We start from the raw sequence: 24,481 nt of genomic DNA, 5'->3' as shown, positions 1-24,481 counted from the left end.
TAGGTTGGCCGGGAGAGACCCTAATTGCAACCCCTACGAGGAAGTGATATGTACAAGGATGGTTGATTAAAAAAGGAAGTGAACAAAACTCTCAAGATTTTCTTTTCATGTTTCAAATTTCAACTTCTTATTTCCTCTTGCTGAACGCCAGCTTTGTAAACGTTCTATCACAAAATAAATTACATTTTATATATTTATATAAAATTTGAAAACGCGGGGTTACAATATTTTAAAGGTTTTAATAGTTTATTGTAAAATAAAAAATTAAGAATAATTGTAGCTCAATAATTAGTTATAATGGGAAATAAAAAACTGATTGTGTTGTAATCTGAGAGTGAAGAAGGTGTTGGAATTCCATAGAAGCAAGCAAGTGAAGTCAAAGAAAGAGGGAAAAGGGAGAAGCTAACACGAAAGAAACAACTGAGAAAGCAGCGATGTCGGGTGGCGGAAACCTTAGCCGCGTGTTGGTGTCTGTTGACGGAAGCGAGGAAAGCATGAAGGCACTGCGTTGGGCTCTCACCAACCTCAAGCTCCGATCTCCTACTTCCGACTCCACCGATGCTCCTTCTTTCATCATCTTCCACGTCCAATCTCCGCCCTCCATCGCCACTGGCCTCAATCCCGGTGCCATCCCCTTCGGTGGCCCCAGTTCCGTACAATTCTCTTTCCCATTCTGAACTTCTCCTCATATATGTATATATATCATTCATCCGCTGTCATCTCTCACCAGGTGATATTGAAGTTCCAGCTTTCACAGCAGCCATTGAAGCACACCAGGAGCGCATCACCCGCGCCGTTCTCGATCACGCCCTCGGAATTTGCTCCGAGTTCAACCTCACCGTGCGTTTTCCTTATCTCTTTTTTTTTTTTTGTAATTTTATTTTTCTTCAATCTAACTTTCAGCGCTACTTTACTACTAATCTCGCCTGCGCCATTTTTACCTTTTTCTTTTTCCTTTATTTTTTTTTTTTGTAAAAAATGAAAAATAAGGTGTCCGTTTGAAAACAAAAATTGCGGGAATGATCTTTGGTATTGAAATGTTTGAATTGAGGAATTGGCTAGGGCTGTATTTTTTGGATTTTAATTTAGGGATTTTCTGATTTCGTTTTGTGATGTTGTTATAGGATAAATTAATTCACCAAATAACTTTTTACTGGTCAGTGTTTTTCATTTTCTGTCCTTTATATTTCTTAATCGGTTCATGATATTTTGTTTTTTATTTTTCTTTTTTCATAAGTTTGGTGACTTTTTTTATGTCACTCCCTTTATTTTAACCTTTTCTGCAAGCTAGTTTTCATGTTTGTCTTTCTCATTGTAAGCGTTATTTCCTTTTTGTACTCGACTTCTCACAGCTTTCCTTTCCTATAAAATAAAATAGAAGTTCACAATCTTAGGTATCAGTTAGTTTCAATCTCTTTTGGCTTTACGAAGAAGCTTTGGCTACTGGTTTAGTTTGAAATTGGGTCATGAAACTTTGGGTTGTTTGGGAATGGGTGCTTCGAAGGAGAAAAGAGGACATTTTTTTTTTTAAATAAGTTATAGCATATTTATGAAAATAAAATGATATTAGGACATTAAATGATTTTAGTCTATTATTTTATTTCTTACTTTTAGAAAGTATCAAATTAAAAACATATTTATTATTTTTTGCTTTCGAGCTCAAGCCTAAACACATCCTATTTGTGCTAGTGTTTCATTTTAAGTTTTTTTCTGCAATCGTGTAGTGTAGTTGACATTTTCTCTTTCTACGGCAGAGTCAGGTCAGAACTCATGTGGTAGTTGGAGATCCAAAGGAGAAGATTTGTGAAGCTGTTCAGGATTTGCATGCTGATGTTCTTGTGATGGGATCTCGTGCATTTGGCCCCATTAAGAGGTACAAAACAGCTAGTGATAGATCTTGATAGCTGCCAGAAAGTAATACATAAATTTGCATTTGGCACATAGACATATTTATCGTACTAATCCTTATTTTGACAGCACATATCACAAAAAATGACTTGATGATTATTCCCTTTGGAAATGATAACAAGTTTTAGAACTTTAGTCATGCTGTTATGATAGAGGGCTTGGATTTTGCACTATCTATTATTGCACCTGCGATTCTTTATAAATGTTTTCATGTTTGTTGGCTATATATGATACTAGCAGATGACAACCATAACTGACTTCTTAACCTTTTAATTTGTTCTCTGTATCATTTGTCATTTACCTGCACAGACACAGATAGATCTGCTTCAATTAGTATTCTGGACACTTGTATTGAACAATTTGAATTTGGCTTTCAGGATGTTCCTCGGGAGTGTGAGCAATTACTGTGCCCACCATGCTTCATGTCCTGTCATTATTATCAAGGAAACCGACAGTGTCAATAAGATAAACTGATGAACTTCTACTGTGCTATCGAAACTTCTTATCAGTAAGGCTGCATTTTATGTTGCATCCCTCATACTGTTTAGGATTTCACATAATAAGTGAATTTGACATATGACATGGTTTGAAAGGGCATCCCAACTAGGATTAGATGATGGAGTAAAAATATGGCTTGGATGCTGGTACCATTACGAACTACTGAGTGATGTTGCCATATAATGTGTTTTGTCTTTAGTTTTTAAATGGGATGTGTCAGAAATAGATTTATTTAAGGAATGACGTGATTTAAATTATGGTTTCTATCAAGTATAGGAATGTGTCTCAAGGACAGAAAAGATAATTTTTTCTTTCTAAAAAAAATTCTTCTACTCTACCTGGTTGGTAATCTGAAGTCTTACCGTTTTTTTTTGTGTTTTAATATTCTTGTCCATCGTTTATTTCTCTTGTGTGCTACAGAGCATACATCAATGATAATCAACCCCAATAATACTCTTCATACATGCACACGGTTGTTTATCATACATATAACTCATGATAAGTCACACCTAGCACTTGATATATACTTTGATTATACATGCATGGTTATTTCTTTGGTACCCTCTGTTGGGTTTTTTAATAAACTTAAATGTATTAGCTGTTGCAGGTAATTAGTCGTTGCAGGTAACTAACCGTTGTGGGTAGTTAATGTACTAGCTGTTGGAGTTTGGATAATTAATGAGTTAACCGTTTATAACCGTTTTAAGTACAACAGTCAGAAAATTGTGAGCCTATAAATTCTATTATTGATTGCAGAAGTAACAACAATAAGAGGTGAATCAAGTTTTTTCACAATAGAAAGAGAGAGTTGTCTACAAATTGGTATCAAGAGCCACTTAGCTTGAGTGTCTGAGTGAAGAAAAAGGAACTGATAGAGTGCTTGAGTGTTTGGAAAAAAAGAGAGAGTGAGATGTCTAGTCTTACAAACAATCTGCCCCTACCCAAGTTGACAAAAGCGGTCAACTTTGACAATTGGAGTCTTAAAATGAAAGCTCTTCTTGGCTCTCAAGAAGATTGGGAGGTGGTGGAAAATGGTCATGTAAAACCAGAAAACACCAAAAATTGGTCGAATGCCCAAAATGCATGAACGAAGGACAGGGCAACTTTGTATTTTGTACCAAATTTTGAACTGGTCTGGCTTTGAGAAAATTGCAAGTATCAAATCTTCAAAAGAAGTGTGGGACATTTTGGAGAAGGCGTATAATGGGATGATCGGGGGAAGTAGGTGCGGCTTCAAACACTCAGGGGAGAGTTGGAGAGCATGAAGATGAAGGAGACAAAAGGAGTAACTAAGTACATAACTCAGGTTGAAATTATGGCGAACCAACTTGCTAGAATCGGAGAGACGTTGTTCGCTAGCCGATTGAAGAGTCCAAGGACCTATCAACGCTCACATTTGAAGAGCTTGTTGGGTCTCTTGAGGCGCATGAACAACGAAAGAAGAAGGCGGAGCCACTTAATTAACTACTCCAAATGAAGGGAGAGACTCAAAACACTCAAGGCAGAGGAAGATACTGAGGTGGTAGAGCAGGTGATCCTGGTGGTAGAAGTCAAGGACAAGAAGAGGAGAAAGAACAATCCAACCAACAAAGTTGGTGCGGAAGAGGATGACGTTCATGGAGAAGAGGTTGGTTGAGCAACTCAAATGTTAAGTGCTTTAAGTGTGACAAGTATGGTCATTATGCAAAGGAGCGCTACTCGAATAAGTGTTTCAGTTGTGGTAAGGTCATACATTAAGATTTTCGGTCTGAGAATGGAAGAAAAGAGACAATCAACCTTGTAGAAGAAGTTGAAGAAGAAACAATGTTGTTGATGATGGCACGTAGTTCGGAGGTCGAGCACAAGCAAGTGGAGAACTTAGCAAGACAACCGATAGAGTGGAGAACTCAACAAGATTGCCGAGTATCATGGAGAATTCGGCAAGAAAGCCGAATAGCGTGAAGAACTCAGCAAAACAGTTGAATAGTGTTGATAGGATGGCAAGACTTCCTGATAGATCAACGTGCATTTGGATAGCTTAGTAAGGATTTGAGAGTTGCACTGGAGTGCAAGATGAGAAGTGGCAACTTGAAATGGACAAGGAGATCGATGCGATTGAGTGCAATAATACGTGGAAGTGGTTCGATCTCTGGAGTTGAACATATTGACAGGAACCTAGTTAATGACAAGTTTGCCACAGTGAAAGTGAAATACAAGTCGACGACAGACAAATGAAAGCAAAGTCGACCATGAAAAAAACGAAGAATCCAGCTATTCATGAAAGGAGCAAACACGATGTGAGAAGAGTTATTGTATGTGAGAAGCCTGGACAAAGAATAGAAGAACCAAGATGAAAAATAAAAGTAACATTTCAAAGTTTTTTCACAATAGAGAGAGTTGTTGTCTACACCCTCTGTTTTTGTGAGGACGCTCTTATCATCAGCAACTAACAATCATCATTTAGTGATGTATTTTAAAGATAAATGGACATGTAGTTTATCTTATATTTAAAGTAGGGCACTTGACCAATATTTTTCAGTATAGGTGTTTTTTGTATTTTCCAAAACTTTTGGCCCAGCAGAATTGTGCCGACACTTACAATTTAAGAAGTAGTAGAGTTCTGAAACAATTTCAATTTCAATTTTTAGTATTTTAAGTAGGTTGCCAGTGCCATACTTAAGTTGCTGATGCTGCACCCTTCCTTGCCAAATTAATTAGGTTGAAGGCTAACTTTTATTTTTTTGTTTTCTGACTTGCTTGCTTTGCTAGACCAGTGTTTTACCTCGGTTTAGCTGCTTATATCTTGTTGTTGTACCTATGCTGTCTAGATCCTGCTACAAGTACGTGTTATCACTTTTTGTGGACAATGCTGCTGTTCGTGTGAAATTCTTGCAGTTAAGAGTGCTTACAACTGTGCTGTTTCAGCTTCTATTGTTGTCGCAATCTTTTCAAAAAGATATTTGACTCCGGAAGGTTTGTATTCGTTTTGAAATTTACAATGTTATACATATATGTTGCATTACTATTGCTCCTTTGTCAGAGTCAGTTCTTGTGATAAACAACAAACTAGCCATTCATCATGTACAGATTCTCAAATTGAGAGTGCAGCTTGTGTTGGCTGCAACCTGCAGTTTCTTACTCTTGCATTATCGATATTGTCATCCATGAATAAACATTTATGTGATTTATGAAAGACATTTACAGTGCCATGGTACTTGATTTATTTTTAATGGGAAGGGATATTTCAGCTATCAGTTTTTTCTCATGTGAGTTAATACTTTGGCAGTATTTTAATAAATTCAAGTTATAGTTTGTTTGTTGTAATGCTCTTTGTAATAACTGTGCTTGGACCTTAATTCCTCTCCCGCAGAATGTAAATGAGTATTTCAGGTGTAGAAAACATGTAAATGGTTTTTGTTCAAAAGCTTAAATCTAGATTAGTTGTAAAGGGCCTTCATTTGCAAAGGAAGTTCATTTAAGAGAAGTGTTTGATGTTTATAAAGTTTTAGCCTTGTAGTCATTATTGTGCTCACCCTTACTTTCTTTTGGTCTTGACCAACTCAACAGTAATAACTAAACTTCACTAATGCTTTCATCAATGATGATCGCAGAAACCAAGGTTTACGTAGACTTAGAATCTTGTTTGCACATTAGAAAAAGGCATTGTTTGCTCTCAAACAAGTTCCTAAAGCTTTATTTGACTTATAGTTTTGGATTTCCAATAAGAGTGATTATTCCTCTCCCTGCTAGATACAATACTCAATCCATTATTGTAATCTTAGTTTGTGTTGAAGATATCTTTATTACATGCAGCTCCTCTGATGAGTTCTAGTTTTCCCTCAAACTCCTATGTACTTAGCTCCACTTCTTCCATTGAATTGACCAGAGCATCTAGGGGAATGTTAATGTACCAAATTGTCAAAATTAAAATTAAACATTAATGTTACTTAAATCTGAAAATATATAATTTATTTTTACTTTTTTAAATGAGCCAAAATAATGCATTGACTAGACAAAACAGTAATAAAAAAAAAGTTTTAAATTAATACAAGTGAGACATCCGATTGTTTTGATTAATCCATTTCATGTGATTATGCAAAAGTAACTTAGTTATCGATTAATTTTAGAAGCGCGTCCTAATTGAGTTTGCAATTCGAATTCTATTAAAATTGTTTAACGGTTAAAGTTCCTATGTTAGTATCAATTGGAATTAGAATATTGTATTATAACTTGAAGTTCAATTCCACTTCAATTTTGATACCTCTTAATATGTACTCAAGGTTATGCAACTTTGAGTACAAATTTTTTTCCATTAGAAGCATAATGACAAAGTAGTATGTTTTGGTGAAGTGTGGGGTTGACAATGAATAAATGAAGGTGAAACTGATAATAATAGGTCAAGGAAAATAATGATGATAATAATAATAGAAATTATTTTGCCCAGTTTTAATCGGGGAAATTTTTTTGTTAAATAGTCTTAATTGATTCCACTTGAAAAGAAAAAAAAGTGTTGTTGATAAAGAGAAGGCATTGTTTTATTTTTTCAAATTTTAACCGAAAAATATCTATCGATAGAAAAACATTAGGGTAATTAAAGTTGCATCCAACAACCATATTTAGGAAATAAAATAACTTAAAATTAATGTAAATCAAATTCGTAATAATTAAATTTCCTGAAAATGGTGAAATTCTCAATTTAAGCACAAACACATGGGTAGGGTTTCCAAGTGAGATAGTTCATTAACTATAACCTATTTTATACATTTTGAAAATCCATTTTTATTGTTGGTGAATTCTCCAATTATAACAGATAAAATGGCGAGACAATTCTCAAATTAGTCTTAAGCAATTCTGGTGCAACTGAATCTAACCAAGCAATTCCATAGGATCAATTCCAAACCACACCATTTTGGAGTTTGCAATGACAGAAAGTTGAGATTCTTTTCTGTTAAAAGGCATAGCTAAATTCTCGAGGCACCAACCAATGTTTTCTTCTCTCATTCTCCTTCCATGCATATATAACCATGGCTCACTCCCACCACATTCATACCCCTCTTGATTCAAACAAAGAAAGTACAGAACTTTATCACCCGAAACCTCAAAAACTCTCTCCTTTGTCCTTCGTCTCCTTCCATTTCCGATCGATGAAGGCGAAGTAGGGCAGTGTTTGCCCAACGAGCCATGCTGACACAGATGAACACACCATGAGATCTTAAACCATCATCGACCCTGGGAGGACCAAAATGGAGATGCAGCGGATGAGGGAGTTGTGGTCACTGTTTTTGTCATTTGAAAGCAAGAGAGTGTTCCTTGTGGGTGGAAATCACACTGCAGCCAGATTTTGCTCCCGCTAAAACTATTATCACCCCCACAAAAAACTCTATTCTCCTTCTTCTTCTTCTTTTTCTTCTTCTGCTACATATAAAAACTCTCTTTTGAACTTCTAAAATATCGTCTTCGTGTTTATTTATCTTCTTGTTGTGATAAGTTAACCTAATAGTTCTGATATGAGGAAGCTTTTTTCTCACCGCGTGATGCTTTTGGCGTTGTTTCTAACTCCCTTTACCTTGATATCTTCGACCTCAGCGCAAGAACAAGAAACCAAACCCGACCCTGTTACCATGAACATGGGAAGAACGCAGAGAAAACTATTAGGGTACGTGCCGGAGGCGAAAAAAGCTGCGTTGCAAAACCTAGAGGACGTGCTTCTGGAACCCCCACGTGCGGCTTCGGGGAAATCGAGGGTGTACTTGAAGCGTACCAAGTATTTGCCTGATCTGATGGGTGATTCGCTGGAGGGTTACCCTCGGCGCGTTTTCATCGATGTGGGGCAAAAGGATGCGGAGAGTGGCTCCGACTGGTTTAGGAAGAAGTACCCTACGAGGAACAAGAACTTTGAGATGTATAAGATAGAGGCTGTGGCTGAGGGTGGCCCACAGATAGAGATGTCGGAGTGGTTGAGGAAGAACGTGAAGGAGGAAGAGTATGTGGTGATGAAAGCTGAGGCTGAGGTGGTGGAGGAGATGATGTGGAGTAAGGCCATAAGGTTGGTGGATGAGCTTTTCTTGGAGTGCAAGCCACAGCAAGGGAGTGCCAAGAGGAAGAACAGAAGGGCCTATTGGGAGTGTTTGGCTCTGTATGGGAAATTGAGAGATGAAGGTGTGGCTGTGCATCAATGGTGGGGTTGATTTGGTTCAAGGTTTTCAATTTCAATCGGTTATGATTTTGTTCTGATTCTTGATCTATGATATTGTGAGAAAATTGCAGACATAAGAAGCTGCTGATATATCTCAGAACACTTGTTTTCTTGCTGTCTAAATCGTAGTGATGAACCGTTTTTCAAAGCCTTAGATTGGTTTATATTGGTTGATACTGGTTTAGTAGAAACACTATATATAAGAGGTTTGATTTCAAGACTTTTGCGGTTCACAGTGTGAGTAGTTCAGATAACGACACTGTTTTTGAGGTTGAAGAGTGAAAGTTCGTTCACCCAGGAGTTTTAATTTTTCTCTCTTGTCTCCTTTTGATTTATTCTTTTCTTTTGCGGCTTGTGTTTTTGACAGTTTGATCATTTATTTATGTGAAAGTTTGTGATAGGATTTTGTTGGCTGTGAAAAGGATCGTGAGAACATTGATCATCATGGTGTTACAGTTGAAAAATTTGTTCAAAGGGAGGGCCGAACTATAATTTTCCTCAACTGTCATCATTTATGTGTAATGATTTATTCATATTCTTTATTCTTATATTTTTTTTCCCCATCACATCATAATACATATATATATTTATATAAATTATTTTTTTATTCTTTCTTAGTGTCATGTATTTTGGTGTCTATTTATTATTTATGTGACATGCACACTAGTATACAATTTCCATTTTACCTTGTCTTATATGTCTTGGTTGGCCAGGAACCGAAGCATATAATGGCGCGGTGACATTTTTGCAATTAGAGCCAAGTTTTAGGCCTCAGTTCTCCAAATACCTGAAGCCAAAGAGGGGTATAGGCCCCAATTCGCTCAAAACCGGTGCCAAACAGGTGCCAAACAGGGGTATAGGCCTCGATCCAGTAAGACCCGAAGCCAAAAAGTGGCTGGACGTTAGCTGTTTGGCCTCGGTCCAAGGAGACCCGGTGCCAAAAGGGGGTCAATGGCTTCGGTTCCTCTAACAACCGAAGCCATAGGGTTTATTTAGGGTTCAAAATTCGCGAACCCTTCTTCTTCCCCATGTCAGCGCCTCTGCAACTCCTTCCACTCTCTCTCTCTCCGCTGCACCCACTGCCACCACACCCTCTGGCCACCATCGACCTCCTCCGGCCAGTGCAACCATCACGCGAGCGAGCGCCCTCCATTTCGCATCTCTCTCTGTCGCTCTCTCTCTCGCATGCTCTCTCTCTATCGCGCGCTCTCTCTCTCTCTCTCCGTTGCACCCACTGCCACCACACCCTCCAGCCACTGTCGACCACCTCCGGCCACCTACGACCACCTCTGGCCAGTGCAACCACCACGCGAGCGAGCCCCCTCCATTTCGCGTCTCTCTCTCGCGTGGTCTCTCTCTCGTGCGCTCTCTCTCTCTCTCCACTACACCCACTGCCACCACACCCTCCGACCACCGTCGACCACCTCCGGCCACCTACGACCACTTCTCGGTTTTTCTCCGGCAATTGTAGTACCGCCATTCCTCCAAGGTAAGTTTCTAACTCGTTTTGAAGCTCCCGGTAAGCAAAAAATGTATTTATTTCTCATTATTTAACTTATTTTCATGAAACTTTGAAATTAAAATATGTCAATTTAGAAGGTTTATATTTGTTCAGATAAATTAACTATAAAAAGGTTTGAAATTTAAAAAAATTTAGAAGGTATTTCAAACGAATAAAATAGGAGAATTTCGAATACTAAAAAAAAATGTCATTCCTTTTCACTTCTCTTACTCCACTCACGAAGGTCAAATTGGACGGACTTAAACTAAAGGCTTAGTCGAGTCAATTTGGATTGAAGATCAAGATGAGTTGGTCAAGATCAAAGGACAAGTTGAGTAAGCTTGGGTTTAAGATTTTGCTAAGTTGGTCCAAGTCGTAGGTCTTGTTGGGTTGATGAGACTGAACATCAAGAACAGTCAGCCCGAGATGATCGAGACGAGTTAGCTTGGATCGAAAGTCGAGATGAATCAGCCTATGTTGAAGGTTGAGCCGATTCGACTTGGAGCCAAAGGTCAAGCTGATTCAACCCGATCAAAGGTCAACCAATTCGGCCAGGGTCGTGGGTCAAGCTTATTTAGTTAAGGCTGAAGATCAAGTCAATTCAGCTTGGTTCAAAAGTCGTATCGTTTTGGCCAAAAGGTTGAGTTAATTCAGCTTGCTCCGAAGGTTGAGCCAACTTGGCCTGAGGCAAAGGTTGAGATGAGCTTGTCCAAGTCGAAGGTTGAGCTAATTCAGCTCGAATCGAAGGTCGTGTTGTTTTGACATGTGCCAAAGGTCGTGTCGTTCGGCCTAGGCCAAAGGTCATGCTCTTTTGGCCCGAGACCAAGGGTTGAGTTTATTCGGCCTAGGCTGAAGGTTGAACTGATTTGGACCGAGCCAAAGGTCGAGCCGATTCAACCCGAACCAAAGGTCGAGCCGATTCAACCCGAACCAAAGGTCTTTTGTCTTTTCGGCTTGGGCTGAAGGTTGTGTTGATTCGATTTGGGTCAAAGGTCAAGCTAATTCAGTCCAAGATGAGTCTGTTCGGGCCGAAGGTTGAAATGTGTTCATAGGGTCGAAGGTCGTGAGGAGTCGGCCGAGACCAAAGGTTCTGATGAGTCGGCCTATACTCCAGGTTGAGACGAGTCGGCTCGGGTCTTAGGTCGTGATGACTAGCCTTGGACTGAAGGTCGAGACAATTCGATCTAGGTCAAAGGCCATGTTGAGTAAGCTAAGTTGAAGGTCTAGATGACTCATCTCGATCCTACGATCAAGATGACTCGAGATGAGTTGGTCTAAGCTTAAAGTCAAGCTAAGTTAGCCTGGATCGACTTAATCATCATGGATTGATTGAGTTTGAGAATAACACTATTATTTACTCTTATTATTAAGTGTTATATAGAAAATGATTAATGTATCAAAAATAGATAATGATTTCTAACAATTCCATGAAATAAAAATATATGGTATCTTAATTAATTACAATTTAGTTATCCTCATTTCTCAAATAATTTATTTGGATGAAGTAATTGAAATATCTTAGATTTTAATTTCTCTTTTAAGGTAAAATTCTATTTTTAAAATATTTAGATAACTCAACTTTATATTCTAACCCGAGTTGATTTAGCTCAACCTTCGATCTGGGACGACCCGTCTTGATCTTCGGCCTAAATTGGCTTGACCTTCAGCCTACCTATAATCAATTTGACCTTTAACCTATGCCAACTCTTTTTGAGCTTCAGCCTATGCCAAATTAGCTTTAGCTTTGTCCTTCGCAAACTAGTCTCAACTTTCAACTCGATTGATTCATCTCAATCTATGGCCCATGTGACTCGTCTTAGCCTTCGGCTTTGATCAACATGTCTCGACTTTTGGTACTCTTAATTGCAATTCAAACCTCATGTCTGTAGTATAGAACTTAAGGGTGTCAAACACAGGATGATCCCTTCCAGGTGGAGGAACCCTTGCATTAACAACATGAGTCTTTAAACCAACGAAAGTCGCATATTCATGTCTGGTATATGCCAAGCATAAGAAGATTTGATTGGATATAAACGCTGGACTAATTGTCATTGCTATCTAGTGTTGATGAAGTAAGATGAGTGATCAAGTCATCAAAACAATAAAAACAAATCAAATAACCAACACGTAAAACAAAAACATAATATATATCAAACCAAGTTAGTATAGAGAATTTAGAAGTTACGTCTAGCCTGGCCCGAACCACCAATCAATCTTCTGTGGGATGGGTTATCCTAGTAGCCCATTTTTATTTCACGAGTCAGCCCGGTCCGACCCGTTTTTGACCGGCCAATGATAGGTTGGGCCTTTCCACTCCTAATGTGATAAAGGTGTTTGATGAAATGTATGAGCATGTGTGGAATTTCGTAATGTAGAGCTACAAAACTATTAGTAGTCCTAAATGCAACTACAACCTATGATTAAAACTATGGGAAACTATGTAAATCATAAAAATCGAACTAAAGTGTAGAAAAATGAAGCAAACACTACAAGAAAAATTGATATTATCGACAACTAAAATCAGTTGCTAATGTTTAAAATCTGTGGGTAAATCAAAATTACTCACTGATTACTAACGGTCAAAAATTCGTCGGTAAACACATGTTTGTAAATTTTACCAACGAACAAATTCTAAGGAAAAAGTTTGTTGGTAAATAGCGTGAACCAGTTCATCTTCTTCCTCCTTCCACCTCATTTTCCTTTTATCTTTTCAATTTTTCTTCTTCCAAAACCTCCTCCACTACACCTCTTACTCCATCGTCGTTGTCACCATCGCTACCATCCTTGGTTCTTCCTTTTCTTCATCTTCCTTCTCCATTTCCACCTCCTTCTTTCACTCCTTCTTCTTTCTTTCAAATTTCTCTATCTTTAACCACCTCCGTCGAGCCATTATTGTGTATTCGTTGCACCACTACTGCACCTCTACTACACAACCACTACGTCGTTGTAGTGTCACTATACCTCGCCTCTTCTTTTGATGCACATTCTTAATTTTTAAGACATTGAACGCAAGATTTGGACAGAATTTTACCCGTTCTTTTTATCGATGGATAAATTTGTCAGTAATTAAAATATTAAAATTCGTCAGTAATTTAAATTTATCGAGAAAAATAAATTTATTAGTAAAATTTCATCGATAATTTAAAAAAATATTTGCAGTGAGCTAGAATATTCATGAATGCACGTGCGAATGATGATTCTTGCGTGTATGCGGTTAATTTCGTGGAATTGATGATGAAAATGACTAAAAAACAGTAATTGAGAAAAAAGATGTGGATTTATCAATTAAAGAGAGAAAACGAAAGTTCCCACACTAAGAACCCTAACTAACATAATTAATAACCAAACTAAAATTTTCTAATTCCTACTTCGACCTACTTCGAACTTGTTCGAATTGAGTTATGGAGACTTGTGGAACTATGCAAAGCCTAGAGACAACACAAACTCATAGCTAAAGTGCATGAAAATAGCAAGAAGATGAAGAACAAGTGAAACATAAAAAAAATAACGAATTTAGCGGTCTAACCAGATTTTTCTTCAATTCAACTTCGAATTAGAATGTGATAGCTGGGAGTAAGTTTTACTACAGTTGCCTCTTTAGCAAGTGCAGGTGAATTTCCTCTCAACTTAACTATCATGTTCACCACCAAAGACAAGTCACCTTTTCTCACCTTATTTGCACATGGAAACTTGTCAAAGATTATTAGAAGGAATTTTCATGAAAAGGAATAGTTTATGTACTCCTGCATTATTTGTTAATGAACTAAAAAGGTCATGTGAACTATTTACATTAAGGAAAACATGATGTCTAGAACTAAAGAAATAAGAGTCTCAAATATGAAGGAATAAAAAGAAATTAAAAACCTATTTAGCAGTAACTATTCGATAAAATCCTACTTTAAAAATAGCAAATCAAACTAATTAAACTATTATAAACTATGCTAGAATTAAACTAAGACTAGACAAATAATGCAGAGTAAAGCTAATACAAAGACAAGAGAACTAATGAAAAATCTTACTCTATCAATAAAGTCTAAACTAGAGCCATAAAATTAAGAAAGTTGAAGACAATACTACTATGTTCTAGACTATCACTAAACTACTCCCAAAAATTATCAATTAAAAGGAAATTAAAGTAAAAGATTATCTACCTAATCTACACTAAAATTGTCCTAAAAAGTTAAGACTCTCACTAACAAGCACTTAAAAGAATGATTTTAACTTTGAAAAGTTTTAGCACTTGGGAACTTATCATAGGCTTAAATGAGCTGATCCCACCTAGGGATGGCAACGGGGCGGGGCGGGTACGGGTATCATGATCCCATCCCCATCCCCATAATAAAAATTCATCCCCATCCCCAAACCCAACGGGTATACAACTTTTGACCCATCCCCATCCCCACCGGGTAACGGGTATTTTCTTATACCCATACCCATACCCATTTTTTTATTGTTCCATATATCAATTAAATATTTTTTATAAAAAAAATTTAAAAATCACACCAACGGAATCATGATACTATCAAAATATTCAATATTAAAATAACATACTCTTTTTTATTTTCATGATGTCAAATATTAAGAAAAATATTATAATAGTATAAATCTCAAATTAAAGTATCAAATAACAACTAAATAAAATTCAAATAATTATATAAAAGCTAAAAAATTACACATTACTAAAATTTTATAATAACCAAAATATTTATTAATTTTACAAATGATCAGTGGTTTCATTTGCATTCGATCCACCTACACATAGAAAAAAAATGAAAAATTAGATATGATATAATAATTGAAATTGAAAATTTTAATTACTAGAATATAATGTACCTTCTTCATCAGATTCATTTTCACTCATGAGAACATCTTTTCCTTTTAATTTTTTAACACCTACAAACACCAAATGTAGAATATTAGATGAGAATTCACAAAAAATACTAACAAAAAATATTAATAAATTTGAGTAACTTACCTAGATGGTTTGAGTTCCATATCCAACTTCTTGTACACATCAAAGCCTCTATAGTAATATGATGAAGTCGACTACGGTGAGAAGTTAATATCTGACCACCAGTACTAAAAGCAGATTCAGAAGCTACAGTTGTTATTGGAATAGCTAAAACATTCCTTGCAATTGCTTGAAGGGTTGGAAACTTTAACCCATTTGTTTTCCACCATGATAAGATATCAAATTCTTGTGTAACCGGCAAATTATCTTCTTCCAAGTAATAATCCAACTCTGTTTTCATAACTGTAGTTCTAGATTTTTTCTTTTTTGCCATAAACTCTAAAAATTCATTCGCATCATTATCAACATCCTTTCCCAACTCCAATGATGTAGCTCTATAAGAAGAAGTTTCATTCTTTTTTGATTGATATTCCAAAACCAAATCATAGCACATTTGACGAATCCTACTAAGTTTCAGATCAAAATCATTACCATACAATTTATAAAAATAATATTCTAACATGTCCATCTTGTACCTTGGATCTAAAACTGAAGCAATTGCCAATATATCATGAATAACACTCCAGTAACTTTCAAATTTCTTTAACATTTGTATTGCCATATTTTGAATGGTTATCTCAGGAGATTTAACCCAATCATTTATTGCAATCTTGATCTCACAAATCTTTGGGAAAAAGATGTTGGCAGTTGGGTATTTGGAGCCAGAAATGATTTCTGTGATGTCATTAAATAATTTTAGCCTTCGACAAACATCCTTTGCAAATTCCCACTGCATATCAGTTGGCAAAGAAGTGTATTGAGCTTCACGTTGCTTTAACCTAAAAAACACATCCTTATAACATATGGCAATATCAAGCATCTTGTAAGTAGAATTCCATCTAGTTGGGCAATCCAAACTTAACTTTTTAGTGAAAGAAATTCGCAATTGTCTAGCTGTTTCCTCAAATTTTTCCATTCTTTTAGGAGTTGCTGTCCAATATGCTACACTTTCTCGAATTTTTTCCACCCTTTCTTTTAGGACGGCTAACCCTTCTTTCACAATCAAATTAAGGATATGTGCTGAACAACGCATATGAAGCAAAGACCCTTTCTTAATGAGTGTGTCCAACTTCAACTTATCCTTAATTTTTTCAATCATGCTATCATTTGTGCTGCAGTTGTCTAAAGTGATAGTAGACAATTTTGTATCAATATTCCAATCGAACAAACAATCAACTAATACATTGCAAAGTCGATCAGCTGTGTGAGGTGCGGGAACATAAATGAACCTATAAATTAAGCAATATTTTGTAAGACATATAATCTTTCTAGAGGTGCATAAAAAAAATTACTGGAAAATTTATAAATTAAAAAAGGTGTACCTCAAAATTATATTTTGCAATGTCCAATTGTCATCAATATAGTGAGTTGTGATAGACATATACCCTTTCTTTTGATTGCTTGCAGTCCACATATCCGATGTAATTGCTATTCTTCCTTTATTTGTATCTATCAACTTCATAACAACTTGTTTTTCATGTTCATAGATGCCGAGTATCTCTTTCTTTATCGTATTTCGTGAAGAAAGTTGAAATAATGGTTGAATTGTTGTCACGAATCTAATAAAACCAATATGGTCCACTATTGACAATGGATATTCATGCAATATAATCATTGTTGCAAGTTCCCTCTTGGCATTTTCTTCATTATAAGCTCCACAAGCCAATTCCTTTTTGCCACTTGAAATCTTAGAAAAAAGTGTTTTTTGTCCCCCTTTTCCTTTTGCTAAAGCCTTCTTTTGAATACATATGTTTGTATGATGGTGCAAGTGCTTTGTTCCATTCTTTGTTTCTCCACCAAGCAGTTTCTTGCAATAGTTACATTTAGCTTTGTATTTTCCATCAACTTTTATCTTTCCAAAGTGTTCCCACACAACACTTTTCAATTTCCCTTTCTCAGGCTCTACTTGTGTTGTTGAATGTATTTCATCATGAACTTCTGAAGGTGTTTGCGTAGATGGATTTAATGGAGATTGACTGTCATTATTGGAACTTTGAAAGGGAGTTGGTTGTTGTGAACACTGTGGTGGACTTGGTACCTGCAAATCTTGATCTCCTGTGCTCATTTTCTCTAGAAACTAACATACGTAACAAAAAAAAATCAAACAAAGTAAAAAGGTTAATTTCTTTTTTAACAAAATATAAAAGGAAAACCAATAATCAAGTTTAAAAATATTTCAAATATTTTTTATACTATTAAAAATTTATATTATACCACTTAAACGAAATAGCACAAATAACAAAATTAAATTAATAATAATTCAAATTTAAACATAGATTCTTCATCTTTTGATATTGAATTAAATTAAGGATTTATGCAATTGAGCACTTAAAATTGAGAATTAAACATTATCATGAAACAAAAAATAAATAATAAATAAAATTATCATAAAGGAGTAAAGATAATTAAATGTGTGACCCAAATTTGAGAATATCCATTTGAACATAACATAACGGAAAAAAAAATGTATAATTAAGATTATGATAAAAGGAAAAGTACCTTGAAGATCTGTTTAAACCTTAAAGAACAAGCCAAACAATTAAAAGAGAGTAAAAAAGTGTATAACCAAAGTAACAAAAAGAAGAGCTACAAAATAAGAGTCAAACATTTTCATGAAAATAAATAAATAAATAAAGATAATCAAATGTGTAACCTAAAAATTATTTCATAGAATGAAATTGAGGAACACCTATTTGAACATAACCATGTACAGAGAGTAAAAATTATGTAATAAGAAGAAGAAAAATTACCTTCAAAATTAAATCTTGAAAAACAAACCGACAATTGAGAGAGTAAACAAAGTGTATAACAAAAAACAAAGAGAATGAAAAATATGTTATATATATATATATATATATATATATATATATATATTATATTATATTATATTATATTATATATTATATTACTATGTATATATATATTATATGTGTGGATATCTTATGTTTATATATATATATATAATTATTTATATATATTATATTATTATTACTATGTATATATATTATATGTGTGGATATCTTATGTTTATATATATATATATATATATATATATATATATATATATATATATATATATATATATATATATATATTTTTATAGATATATATTTATTTTAAGTATATATTATATTATATTATATAATAATATAAATATAATAATATATATTATATTATTATGTATATATATTATATGTATATGCGTAGATATTTTATGTTTTTATATATATATATATATATTTTTTTTTTTTTAAATTTTTATAAATTTGTAATGTTATAAATTTGTTTATAAAAGATCTCACTAGTTAAATGATTAATTTGTTTTATACGTATATATAATATATATTATATTATATTATTATGTATATATATTATATGTATATTATATTATATTATATTATATTATATTACATGTATATGTGTAAATATATATATATATATATATATATATATATAAAAGTATATTTTATTTATATGTATATATACTATATTATATTATATTATATTATATTATATTATATTTTATGTGTAAATATATTATTTATTTATATATATTTTTTAGATTATTTAGTAAATTATAAATAGTTTAGTAATTTAAGCGGGGACGGGTATTTGGGCGGGTATATATATATTCCCATCCCCATCCCCATCCCCAGTTGAAAATTTCGGGTATTACCCATACCCATACCCATATCCAGTCAAAGCGGGGATTCCCCGTCAAAACGGGGACGGGTTCGGGTGATACCCACGGGCACGGATTTATTTGCCATTTCTAATCCCACCCACATTTTCATCCCTATTAACAATTATCATACATATAATTTAGAATCTTATTTTACAAGACGAAAATTTTGAATTAAAGTTACTTGTAGAAAATCATATATAATTTTAATGAAGAAATGTTTTATCCTTTTAACATAATGTACATATTATTCTATTATTATATTATTATATGATCGTACATGTTAAATAATAAAGAAAAACCTATAACCCTATATATATATATATATATATATATATATATATATATATATATATATATATATATATAAATGCGGAAGGATAAAAATTAGAGAAGGGACATAAATCTTTAGAACTTAGAAAGGGACTTGTGGTGAGTTCGTAGGAGAGATTAATAAATGAACATCACTTCATGATTTGTCGTGCATGAGATGTGGTCGGTCACGGGCATAGATTCAACATTTTCACTCATTTATTTGCCCAAAATCCATGCATGCATGGACCCTCATTTTCAGTTTTCTAAGGATCAACATGCATTATGGAAAACCAAGTAATCATTTCCATTTCTTTTTTCTTTTTCTTTCACAAAGTTTTACATCAAATCAAGTTCATCTAAATCTTAAAATCATATTACAATCAAAATTACTTAAAATGACTTTTATAATGTAGATTTAAATACATATTGGTAATTTTAGTCATAGTTCGTCCTCTTCTTCAAATCCCTTCATTGTCTTCCAATAGGGTGGGTACGTAGCACATAGATACAAATTAATTTAACAGGAACAAAAACAAAAATTCTTGAAATTGGAAATGAAATTTGGTCGGTGTTGTCGCTTTATGTTTTGGACATTAGTGTTGTCCCTCTTTAATGAGCCATTTTCGTGCTTCCGTGTTCAACGAGGCGTAGACAACTGAATTTCTTCACATCTAGCAGAATCCAAGGAACATTAATTGATCCATGACTACATCCATTTTTTTTTTTTTTGCATTGTAGCAAAATGAAAAATAAAAGCCAACACCATCATGCAATAGAAACAATAGTGAAAAATCTTACAAGAAAACCTTCCGATCTTCCTAAAACCATTACACACTTAAATAATAATATTATCCAATTATTTTATATTTTAAAATAAGATTCTCATGTTTTTTGACGTATTACAAGAGTAAACTTAAGTCTAGGTCATCTAGGTTTTTTAAGTTTAGATTTGTTTCACTTATATACTACCACTATAAGAATTTTGTAATTACCGACGAATTATTCCTAATCATTATAAATATGTTAGTAAACTCAAATTTATCGATAGATTTTTCTAAAAATTTCACAATCTAATTTATCAACAAATTTTTTCATCGATAATAAACATGATAGTAAATTCATCAACAAGAATCATCTCTAAATTACAATTAGTATTACTAAATGCCGAATGATATTCTTATTGGTAACTTACAACTATAATTACTGACAATAAAAGTCGTTGACAAGATTTGTTAAAATAATTTTTATTTTTACATCTTAAAATATTTTATTATAATTAATAATGGAAATCTAAATTTTAATTTATAAATGATAATAATTTAAATTACAATACAATTATATATTTGTATCTTTTAATTTTTTTATTTTAAAAATAAAAAATTGGTCGGTGTGCTAGCTCGTCCCACTAGTTTAATGAGTTAGGTGAAGTAGACTAAAAGAGAATGGTAGATTGAAAATACTAACCCAACAAACCCAACAAAAAGTAGAATTGTCAAAATGAGCTACTCAGTTTGGTCTACCATGGGTTGACCACTTAGGGAGTCAATCCAATCTTGCTCACTTATTAGTGAGCTCAAGAGATTTGAGCTTGATCTGCCACAGATTAATAGGTTAAACGGGTTAAAAAAATTATAACCTTTCTCTTTTTTCAATCTAACACTTGTTTAAATATGTAACCAAAATCCAAAACATTCAAACCTAGTTTAAAAATTTGTTTTTTCTCATTTTAGACAATAATTAAATCATTCATCCCAAAAATTAAATCATATTTATAAATTATACCTTATCATCTTAGGAAAAAATTACTAACAAGAGACAAAGGTAGAGAGTGGATGAATTATTATGGGCATGGGCAATTGCCCCCAAAATGTAAAAAAAAAAAAAAAAAAAAAGGTGTTTGTCTTTTGGATTGGACTATTAAAAAGGTTTTTTTTTATATGTCTGGGTTAGTGAGCGAACCTAAATTACCATGGATTCAACTCGAGTGAGTTAGGTTCTTAGTGAATCAAATCCATTTTTGGTCTAGATTGAAGATTTGCAAATTATTTTTAATCCAACCAGTTCAAATCCGTAATAAGTCGGTTTGACTCACAAATTTTAACTCATTTTGACAACTTTATTATCCTAGTAAAATGTATTATATACACTACATATTTAATGAAATCATTCATTGTGATGAATCTAAAACTTATTTAGCATTTTGACTTCAATATTTGTAGGTTAATTAAGTGTCATCCCTTAAAATTTCTTTTTGCCATCTATTCCGTCTTTATTTTATTTAAAAAGTTCAATGTGATCCCTTCGCCTAAATTGATATTGCTACAATTTGGAAAATGATTAGTGTTAATGATTTAATTATTTTTTTGTCACTCCAACTCTCTTTGCATGCGGATCCCATCATCACCTGCCAACTCACTAGAAAAATGAAAGACAACTCTTGCTTCTTCTCCAATCATTAGCCCATTCCTTCTTATTTCATTTCCCATCCAACAGAGAAAGGAGTGACTCACAAAATCATGCCTTGTCATGTTTTTAGTTTTTTGGACTGCTATGGAGTTACACCTATGTAGTGTTTATGTAATCTTGTAATAGGGTTATAACATTCTAAATATCTTGTTATATTTATTTAACTTTTGTTTCTAATAAAAAATATGGCTTAATTACTGTTTTAGTCCTCTTATTTGTTAGCAAATTTCAAAATGGTCCTTCTATTATTCAGAGTCTCAATTTAGTCCTCAAGTTTTCAAAAGTGACTCAATTTAGTCCTCACCGTTTAATTTAAACAAGCGCTGTTCAAACAGTAGTGAGGTGGCACAATTGTACTAATACGTGTCAACATTTTTAAAAGGCAAAAGTAATTGACGTGGCATATGTTGAAGATGATTAACTTTGATTAGAAATGGGAATCATGAAACCCTAAATTTTTACCAGCCACGGTGCATTCGTTCATCTCCTCCGCTACGGTGCTGTAGAACATTGTTGTAATTAATTTCGCCCCAGATTTTGTTGTTAACAGAGATGTCCGAAGCCAACTCTAGTAAGTCTTGCTCATGTTCACACAATGAAATTTGTGGTGTGTCTTCTCTTGGTGGTGGGTGGAAGGGGTTGGGTGTGTCTCCCATTTGTCAATGTGGAGAGGTTGCTGTAATGAGAACTGCCAGAACAAGTAGGAATGCTGGGAAGAAATTCTAGGGTTGTCCAAATTTCAAAGTTAGTAAATTTGCAGCATGTCAACATATTGTGGTATATAAAAAGTTAAGTAATTAGTGGAGGAACTTGCCTTGGAGGAATAGCTATTAAATGTTTGAATGCATCCTCGTTAACTTCTTTAAGCTCTAACATAACCTTTTCCCATGCTTGTGGATATGTGCAGTAAGCAACCCTCCACATTAAGCGTTTGAGCATTTTCCTTGGAAATTTCTTCCTGAAATTCTCATATAGGTGGCGCATACAAAACCTCTGCTACACATACTGAGTGAATGACATACATATGGACTTCACCACGCTGCTTCGCCATTTAGACCATATGTAGTGCACCAACATCATCAACAAATTGACGCAACCTTTCCTCCAACACTGGACAACCTCCTACTGAATAACACAGATCCTTGACATTAATATAACTGTTCCGGTCTAGGAATGATGGCCAAACCAGAACAATAATTCTCTCTCTCACTCCTGAGTTCACCCCCTTTTTTTCTTAATCCCTTATGTATATATAGAGTCCTTCAGTTTTTAAACTTATATTTTAATGCCAGATCTTTAGCTAACCAACCTACCCACTTCTCCACTATTCTCTCCTGAAATCTCGTATGTGGGTGGTTATTCCTAAAATCCAGTGATATTTGCTCGTCACCTCGGCCATCTCGGCCCAAGTGCTCGTTACCTCGGCTACCTCGGCCCAAGTGTCGTTACCTCGGCCACCTCGACCCAAATGCTCGTCACCTCGGCCACCTCGACCCAAATGCTTGTCACCTCGGCCTATGACTAAAACTCGTTGTTTTATGATAAATATTTATCAAGTCAGAATCCTGATGAGCATATTGAGGTCGGCCATTCCCTGGACGGTACAATAACTCATTTCTCTCAATATGGAAAGCACCTCGAAGTAAGACCACCTGTCTTCATCACACCATAATTCGCTTCTATGGTCATTGACGTACTTGATTCCACTCTCATTCACGAAATATCCTCAATGGTGAATAACCACTTTAAACTTGTCATCTTCCATCATAAACTTGTGAAATTACCAGATACCCATACCAATATACATTTATTACAACATATACCACCGACAAACCGACAGGATACATAAACCCTGTTAAAGGGGGACCACAAACTACACATTAATGTCAAAGTGGTGGGACAACACCGAAACATCGAAAAAATTAAACAAAGGTTCACTAAAAACCGACAATCAAGTGTGCAAATCAAAACCCTATACCCAAACCCACCAACTGAAAACCCTATACCCAAAATACACAAAGCCCTAAAATGCAAGAACGAAATTTCGAAGAACAACTCACCTGGAATATGCTCCACGATGGCGATTACAGATGATAAACCCAAGAACGCAATTTCTGCTGCTCCCAATTCCTCAGACCAACGCAAAGAAGCGACAGATTATTTCACCTTTGATCCCAATTCCAATATACTAACCCTAATTTCATTTCCCCCAATTCACCTTCCACATAATTCTAACGGGCCACGTAATTCTAAGTCAGCCAGAGTAAAACAGCCATGTCACTGTTCCGTTATTGATTTTTGACGCTGTTAACTTTGAGGACTAAATTGAGTCACTTTTGAAAACTTGAGAACTAAATTGAGACTCTGAATAATAGAAGGACCATTTTGAAATTTGCTAACAAATAAGAGGACTAAAACAGTAATTAAGCCAACAAATAATGCCTTGTCATGGTTCTACCAAGTGAAGATCTGCCCATTCCTTATCTAAGTCTTGGATAGGCAGAACAAATATCAAGGCATATCATTTTTCAATTTAGATCTTTATTGGTCTCACCTAACTTCTAATAATGATTATCCAAATATTCTTTATTTACCAAGTCTCTATAGTTGTTTTACAACAAATATAAGTTGTTTACAAATATAAACTCCTTAAGTGAGATATGAAAATATAGCTCAAATTCAAGATAACTTTGCAAACTAAATTAGATGATGTTATGTGACTTAATGACATAAAATATTGGAGAAGAGTTATAAAGATTTCTTTAGGTGATTAAATATAGTTGTTAACAAAACTTTTTAAAAAATAATTTTCCTAAATATATTTACTCTTCAAAATATGTTCCTTGTGTTCTTTCTTAGCTTCAGACATCGAGATTGTCGTTAACCTTAAATACATACATAATACAAAACGACACAAACACGAGC

The 24,481-nt window shown here is 34.4% G+C and overlaps 2 protein-coding genes across 3 annotated transcripts; both read left to right on the top strand.

The window, feature by feature from the left end:
• The first annotated feature begins 314 nt into the window (after nt 1-314).
• LOC114194235 (Adenine nucleotide alpha hydrolases-like superfamily protein) lies at nt 315-5,639 on the top strand. Of its 2 annotated transcripts, none has more exons than XM_085665693.1 (5): nt 315-648; nt 731-840; nt 1,755-1,873; nt 2,286-2,416; nt 3,014-3,032. In XM_085665693.1, exons 1-4 carry the CDS (start codon nt 435-437, stop codon nt 2,380-2,382), a joined length of 540 nt encoding a protein of 179 aa, XP_085521819.1. In that variant the 5' UTR covers nt 315-434; the 3' UTR covers nt 2,383-2,416; nt 3,014-3,032. The 2 variants fall into 2 exon arrangements, with proteins under 2 accessions (XP_085521819.1, XP_027940151.1); XM_028084350.2 differs by lacking the exon at nt 3,014-3,032 and adding an exon at nt 5,214-5,639 and having other exon boundaries at nt 316-648.
• Nucleotides 5,640-7,760: 2,121 nt separating this feature from the next.
• On the top strand, nt 7,761-8,712 carry LOC114194233 (uncharacterized). The gene has a single exon (XM_028084349.2). It carries the CDS (start codon nt 7,893-7,895, stop codon nt 8,571-8,573), a length of 681 nt encoding a protein of 226 aa, XP_027940150.1. The 5' UTR covers nt 7,761-7,892; the 3' UTR covers nt 8,574-8,712.
• The last annotated feature ends 15,769 nt before the right edge of the window (nt 8,713-24,481 follow it).

Source organism: Vigna unguiculata, chromosome 8, assembly GCF_037176805.1.
Source record: "Vigna unguiculata cultivar grain cowpea cultivar isolate G323 ecotype 2 chromosome 8, ASM3717680v1, whole genome shotgun sequence".
Lineage (NCBI taxonomy): Eukaryota > Viridiplantae > Streptophyta > Magnoliopsida > Fabales > Fabaceae > Vigna > Vigna unguiculata.
Note: the sequence above shows the minus strand (reverse complement) of the source record. Positions and strands in the feature narration are given on the sequence as shown.

What these genes read in the sequence shown, in the direction of transcription:
- LOC114194235 (XM_028084350.2), top strand. Translation starts at nt 435, where the DNA reads ATGTCGGGTGGCGGAAACCTTAGCCGCGTGTTGGTGTCTGTTGACGGA. An exon ending in CATCCCCTTCGGTGGCCCCA is followed by an intron (nt 649 to 730) that starts GTTCCGTACAAT and finishes ATCTCTCACCAG; the next exon opens with GTGATATTGAAGTTCCAGCT. An exon ending in GCATTTGGCCCCATTAAGAG is followed by an intron (nt 1,874 to 2,285) that starts GTACAAAACAGC and finishes TTTGGCTTTCAG; the next exon opens with GATGTTCCTCGGGAGTGTGA.
- LOC114194233 (XM_028084349.2), top strand. Translation starts at nt 7,893, where the DNA reads ATGAGGAAGCTTTTTTCTCACCGCGTGATGCTTTTGGCGTTGTTTCTA.